A 7631-nucleotide genomic window follows, 5' to 3' on the forward strand; every position below is an offset into this window, starting at 1 on the left:
AATAAATTAAGATATCATCTATGTAGACTTTGCAAAGTAAAATGGATTGATTTGGAGACCAAAATGGACAAAGAGAGTAACCGTGTAATTAGAATGCGGCTACTCGCCAAGTACAAACAACTGCAATCTTATCTTCTTTCAGCTGCCCTCTACCGACACTGGCCTCGGCCAATGCCACTGTTGGAATACTACAACTCCCCCGGATGAGCACTGTAGCGAGAAACTCTTGCGTTCCGTCCCCCTCTCCACAAACACCTGCTGATTGGTGTCTTTATCTGGGCCTGATCAAGGCTGTCTCCATGGCAAATTCCTGTGTATCGCTATCACAATCCTGTGGACTGAGGCACCTAGATTGAGAATTTTTACATACATACACACATGCACATATATACAGATATGCATTCACCCCCCCCCCCCATCCCTCGACTTCACGCTTTGTACCACCAGTCTGACAAGCAGGTCTGTGACCAGCACTTTGGGGCTGATGGACCGGATGGCTGCTTGCCTGCGCTGGATTACCTCGACCCCACAACTCCCCCTCCCCTGTTGCAAAGTTGTGTGGTTATGCTATATTGATTCTGTGCTTTTGTTGCTGAGGTGTTTTTTCCTGTTCTCACATTGTACTCCCAAAGAAGCATAGTCTGGGTGTTGTCTGGATGCTGTCATATTAGGGAATTTTACTTTCTTCCTCAATTGTCTGTCTTCCTGTCCTGTCTACCCCCTTGTCATATTGTATGTATGTTGTGTATATGTATCTATGGACAGGTTGATGGCTAATTTCATTGGTACTGGTTACTATTGACAATAAAGGTCTACTACTACTACTAGACCTACTACAAGACTGAAGGACTGTTGACCAATCCAATGGGCATAACAAGATATTTATTAATAGTGCCCGGATGTTGTTGAGAAGGCAGTATTCCATTCGTCTCTCTCTCGGATTCAAATTAGGTTGTAGGCAGAGATGTATAGTAACGAAGTAGAACTACTTCACTACTGTACTTAAGTACTAAAAGGCGGTATCTGTACTTTACTAGAGTATTATTTTTTTCTCCTACTTCCACTTTTACTTCAGTACATATTTTCGCTGAGTTTAATACTTTTACTCCGATATTTTTTTTTATGTGCTGCATCGTTACTCGTTACAATTATAAAAATGTTACGAATCATTCCATTACAAACCACTGCCAGAACTGCTGGCACATCATTGAGCGAATCAAGCGATTAAGAAGACTGCGCATGCTGACTGAACTGCTGTGAAGAGAGAAATGAACACAGAGCCAAGCCAGATAATGACTCGTTCACGAGTCAAGAACCGGTTGCATCGGTTCTCGGATGACCAGTAACGTTAGTTCTTTCTGACAGTTCGATTCAATAAACCAGCTGAAGAAAACAGTTCACCGATTCTTTTGCGTTCGACGCAATGGCGTCATTGGTGTTGACTGCACCTGGGCTCATAACATTAATACAGAATCACACATGCGCAGTATCATCAGCTCCTCGTTTCACGAATCGGACGCGTCTGACAGAAACGGTTCTTGACTCGTGAACGAGTCATTATCTGGCTTGGCTCGGTGTTCATCTTCAGTTCTCTCTTCACATCAGTTCAGTCAGTGTACTGTTTGAGTCAATGAATTACTCCGGGATATTGGTTTGTTTTAACTCAGAGGGAGTGTCAGACACATTAAACAAGTTAACAGCTTAATTAATCTGTGGATTAATGCGTATTGGAGACGCGAACCGTTTAAAACGATTCAGTTCGATTTGGTGAACGGTTTCAAAAAGATCCGGTTACATCGAATGATTCGTTCGCGAACCAGATATCACAAACTGCTTTGTTTTTAACTGTCTTACAACAGACACGGAAGAGAAGACAATGCTGAATAAAGTCGTAGTTTTTGCTATTTTTGGACCAAAATGTATTTTCGATGCTTCAAAAAATTCTAAATGACCCTCTGATGTCTTATGGGTTTGAAACAACATGAGGGTAAGTTATTAATGACATAATTTTGCAAATTGGGCTAACTAACCCTAGTAAGAGTTTTTTGTTTACAAGACGTTACAGTCAAAGGAATTGTGATTTTCCTTTAGGTTAATCATTTGAAATAGTAAAAACAATATGTTCAAACTTTTGACTACTTTCTTTAATAGCTACATAACACAATACTTCTACTTTTACTTTCAGTACTTGAGTAGTATATTTTAAAATAGACTACTTGCAATACTTAAGTACAAAATTTTTTGAATACTTTAGTACTTCTACTTAAGTGTGGTGCTTAAAGAGCACTTCAACTTCTACTCAAGTCACTTTTTTGATAGAGCACTTGTACTTTTACTCAAGTATGGGTCTTTAGTACTTTATACATCTCTGGTTGTAGGCACTGCAGAGGTCGATCTTGGTGAAGTATTTAGCAGTGCAAAGTTGTAGAGCTGCAAGAATTAGAGGCAGGGGATAACGGAATTTTACTGTTACCTCATTAAGACTGCATTATTTGATACATGGTCGGAGGCCTCCATCCTTTTTCTTTACGAAGAAGCTACCTGCTGAGTCCGGTGAGGTGTATGGTCTAATGAACCCCTTAGATAGTTCTTCCTCTATGCATGTCTTCATTGCTTCAGATTCTGGTTGTGACGGAGGGAACATTCTACCCCCAATGCGCGGGTCAATCTATAAACAACCCACACCCGACCGACATTTTCAACTAACCCACCCGCAACTCGGACCACAAAAAATAAAAATAAAATATTGTACCTGACCCGCTTCCTGACTTGAATTTTTTAAAAGTAGGAAATGCTCATCGTAGCATCATTGGGCCATAGACGTAGGGCTAGCAAATGTATAAATACCATAGCAAGAAGTACACATGACGAAGCCAGCACTTTGTTCATCATCTTTCATTATTTCAGCAAATGTCTCCCACACTTTGCTCTTTCTATTTGTGTATTGCGTAGCTTCTGGTTTAACTGGTTACCATGTTATCTGTTGACCAACTTCCTGGTTCAGGTCTCTGCTGCAGATGATGGAACGACCGCAGCAGATTAGGTAACCAGTTAAACCGTAACACCGCCTCCATCTCTACCTGCAGACTGAGCTCTTGCATCATTTTTGCATCAGTTATTCAGCTATTAAAGTGTAGGCCTTTGTATATTTAAATTGTGTCTAGTACTATATAAATTACAAAGGTTTAATTGGCATCTTTATTTCAAACAACTCGACCGAATATAATTTAAAATATTTTTGGATGACTCGTAATCGCAGGTAACTGCGGGTGACCGCAGCCACTCGCTCATTTTGGATCAACCTGCGAATCACTGGTCATCATATTCAGAGGGTAATCACAGGAGTTCACTGTAGTTAGTATTAGTTTGGTTGATCATGGAATCAATGATTGTGTCTCTCTATCCAGGGCAGACCCAGAATGATGGGAGTCTGAGGAGATTCAATGGTGAAAAGAAAAACGGTTTCAGTATGAAGTATGCCAGTTTGAAGACACAGATCCTTGGTGATGAATATGACTTGTCCTGATCCCAAAAGGTCATCCACCTAAGGCTGCCACTGCCATTCATGATTTAAATGGAAGAGGAAGATTATGAGAATTGGCAAACTTTATCGATGAAATTTGCTGCAGGCCCTGAATCTATTATTGCTACGGTATTAGTTCATCTTCCATTACATTTAAGGGTTACTGGAACTTCTAGGCAGTTTTTAGATTTGAGATCGGAACTCACTGCAGGGAAGCCTTGAGAAGTAGGACAAGTAGGGCAGAAAGCTCTCAGATGGTCAGACAAACCTCAGTAGAGGCAAAGATGATTGCAAATCATCCTATTTCTTTCTTTATCAGTGAGATGAGTGAAACCAATCTGAATGTGTTCTGACTCGGCAGAAACTGTGGTTGTTCGAGGGTGCATGGGAAGGTTGCAAGGGGCATGTTATGCTTGCATCAGATTGTCAATGCAAATGGAGAGATCAATAAACTCTTCAAGGGTTCTCCCATCCTCACGACAAGCGAGCTCAGACTGCAATTCAGCTATGAGTCCCTTACATAAAGCAACTTGAGTGGTTCATCCTTACATCCTGGTTGTGCTGCGAGGGTGAGGAATGAAAGTGCATAATCTGCAGCTGTTCTACGTCCCTGTCACAGACCGAGTAATTGCTCTACAGGTTCCTTTCTGCCTGCTGAATGCTCACACACCTCACGGAAATGTTTCAGGAAGCAATCAAATGATGGAAAAGACAGCTGTTTCCCCTTCCAAGTAGCGGTGGCCCAATCCAAAGCTTGTCTAGGCAATAGTGAGCACACAAATGAAACCCGACTATTTTCTATTTCAGGGTCGAAAAACATCAAACATGTATGGCACAGGCAAAATAAAGAATATCCCTAGGGTAAGCGTGGGTCTTTGATCAGGGAGCAGTATCCAGAGGGCTTGACAAAAGGGGTAATTCAATTTAAATGGGCAGAATGTCAGGGAACAGACATCAAGGCAAAAAAAAAGACTAGACTAAGATTGAACTGGAACAGAGAAACACATAATGGCTTGGGAAAGCAACTAACACTTGGGGAGTGATAAATACAGAACAATACACATGACTTACTAGGACCACGGAAAGGTAGCTATAGCTAAACAGTGATATGCTAAACAATATTCGCAACTTTAGCAGGACCTGAGTGTGTGTTATTTACTGGGTGTAATCACTATCAGGTGAGCAGGAGATTGGTGACAGCTGTGTGCAATCATTGTAATGGATGATGGGGATAATGGGAAATGTAGTCCAGGTAGTCCAGAGAATAACAATTAGTGTGATGCAAGTTTTGTAACTGTTAATATTATCATTAAACTTAACTATGTTTATTTGGTTAACTTTATCTGACTACGCTTAATGTATTTATTGAACTAATTTTTAAAACATTAAAAGCACAGTTTTATGAAATACACTAATAAAACTATGTGTACATATTATTACTATTATTATAAAGTATTATTTATAATTATTTATATCAGCTGCCATAAGTAACTCTAAACTTAAATTACAATGAAACAAATAAATGCATTACAAATAAATCTTATATTAAACCCTTTAGTTAAATGCACGATACTTCCATTGCCTTGGTAGTTTAACCAGCTTCCGGATGCCGTATAAGATAAAAGTGTTTATGGTGTTGAAGTTGCGATCAAATTTTTCTTGGTTGAAGAAATATTCTTCTGACTCAGTTGTGGTCGGGAGAGTTCTTTCAGGTAGAAAGTTTTGAGCCCTGCTGATGCAGGGGAGATCCCACGGCATCATGATTGATCTGGATGTATAATGGCAGTAAGAACAGAAGGAGATATACAAGTGCAAGGTGGCACTCTCACAGTGCCCATTAACTTCTGTGGAGGTCACACTGTCAGAGGGAAAGTTTGAACATGGTTTTTCGTATATGTAACTGGATTCGGTGTTGATGCAAAAACTATTATTAATACTTATAATACTAATATTTTGCATAGGTATAACCTAACTAGTTATATTATAAAACATGCATAAAATAGTATATAATACAAAAGACGATATACAAAAATAGCAATGATATACACAATGTCCTGGGGATATGCATGTTCATTCACAGAAAGGTTTGTATATTGATTAATGAAATAAGTATTTTTCTATAAGCAGTATGTGTCTGTTTCAAAGTGAATTTAGTGAGGAGTCTCTCTCTACATTTCAAATTTCAATTGTAATCATATTTATTTTCTGAAAATAAACTTCTTGATGGTCAAAAGCTGCAATGAATGGGTAAGTGTTTGATGCATTACTTTTGAGATGCTCTTGTGCAAACATTTAATCTTTCTTGAAATCTATTCTAGAGATTATTCATGTGTTTCTTCAGAAATGCACTGTGACAATGTAGCATTTTGTTTTATTTTTCAGTTGTCGCATATGGTTCAAATCTCAAATAGATAGTGTATGTGATATAAAGATAACGGGAGTGTTTCTCATGTTCTTAAAAAGAAGATAAGGAGTTAGATGTTGTGGAGATTAATTTTTATTTTATAAAAATATATGTATTTATATATATATGTATATATATATAGTATAAATATATATAAATATATATATGTATATATATATAATTAATTATTTATAGTTTTTCATATACATATAGTTTTATGATGATTAATGTTATAATGAAGTTAGGGAGCTGACCCTGGTAAGACTTTCTGATTAAATCTGGTATAAAATGTGTTAGTTTTAAAAGCATACTAAAACATGTTCTCTCTCTGGCTTACCCTGCAGTGCTGTCCACACTAATGCTAGCCATGCGAAAGTACAAGACATTACGGAAGGAGAAAATGGCAACACAAGAGTTGGAAACAGTGGAGTTCTCAGAGAAAATCTTGAGTTTTACCATCCCAGATATACAGTCCAGCCAATCAGTTCCTCTCCGGCACCCACATCGGCGAGAGCGAAAGCTCTGTCGGGAGGAGGTCACCACCAGTATCCGCATGTCTCTGCGTCACTCTCACCTCATTGGACCAGAAGACACAGTCTTTCAACAGTTTATTATGGACCGGCTGTATGAGGCAGATGAAGACCCATATGTTCCACCCTTTGACTGTATGCACACTTATGCCTTTGAAGGGACAGGGTCTGTAACAGGCTCACTCAGCTCACTGGAGTCTGCCATATTTGACCCTTGCATGATTCAAACTCATGATGCGGGGCCACATCTCCTGCCACTTTCACCCTGGCTGGGAGCAGCAGCTGATGAAACTTCATTCTGACCTGAAGATAACAAAAGTATTCCAAGGTTTTTATTTTATTTTATTTTTTACATACCTACCAATACTGGAACTACATTTTTAGGGGTCAAAACAAAGTAGGTTCTCGAACCCTATTCTTCTTCTTCTGCTACTACTACTACTTCCTGTGGGGAAGTCGTGGCCTAATGGTTAGAGGGTTGGACTCCCAATCGAAGGGTTGTGAGTTCTAGTCTCTGGCCGGACGGAATTGTGGGTGGGGGGAGTGCATGAACAGTTCTCTCTCCACCTTCAATACCACGACTTAGGTGCCCTTGAGCAAGGCATCGAACCCCCAACTGCTCCCCGGGGGCCGCAGCATAAATGGCTGCCCACTGCTCCGGGTGTGTGCTCACAGTGTGTGTATTTGTGTTCACTGCTCTGTATGTGTGCATTTCGGATGGGTTAAATGCAGAGCACAAATTCTGAGTATGGGTCACCATACTTGGCTGAATGTCACTTCACTCACTCACTCACTCACTTCACTCACTCACTTCTACAACTTTTTGGGAATCAGATAATGTATATTGCAAAGCCCCTAAACTTGGTATGGCCCTGTATTGCACCAACATTCAGGTGTACATGCACACACCCATCGTTGGGTACAGGTATAATAGTAATCCAATTACAATTTTCGTTCAGAATTCTAACACTGTGCGAAATATAATAATTTTTTGCCTCTGATTCCTTGAGGTTTCCTAAACCTGTTGGTGATTATACGGTTCCATTCTGTATAAAATGTTTTGAACATTTTAAATGTTCTCTCTCTTTTCCACATAGTTCATACAAAATTGTTGTGTGTGTAATCTGCAAACCCTCTTGACGATACATTATTTAAATAATTTAGATTTATGAAA

At 39.4% G+C, this 7631-nt stretch overlaps 1 protein-coding gene across 1 annotated transcript in view; it reads left to right on the forward strand.

Moving 5' to 3' along the window:
* cdh19 (cadherin 19, type 2) overlaps window positions 1-6992 on the forward strand; it is a 48576-nt gene extending 41584 nt beyond the window's left edge. Inside the window, exon 9 of the mRNA XM_026238252.1 lies at window positions 6272-6992. Coding sequence (XP_026094037.1) covers window positions 6272-6759 — 488 coding nt within the window. The 3' untranslated portion in view covers window positions 6760-6992. The remainder of the gene's footprint in view (window positions 1-6271) is intronic.
* The last annotated feature ends 639 nt before the right edge of the window (window positions 6993-7631 follow it).

This window comes from Carassius auratus, chromosome 49 (genome assembly GCF_003368295.1).
Source record: "Carassius auratus strain Wakin chromosome 49, ASM336829v1, whole genome shotgun sequence".
Classification (NCBI taxonomy): Eukaryota; Metazoa; Chordata; class Actinopteri; order Cypriniformes; family Cyprinidae; genus Carassius; species Carassius auratus.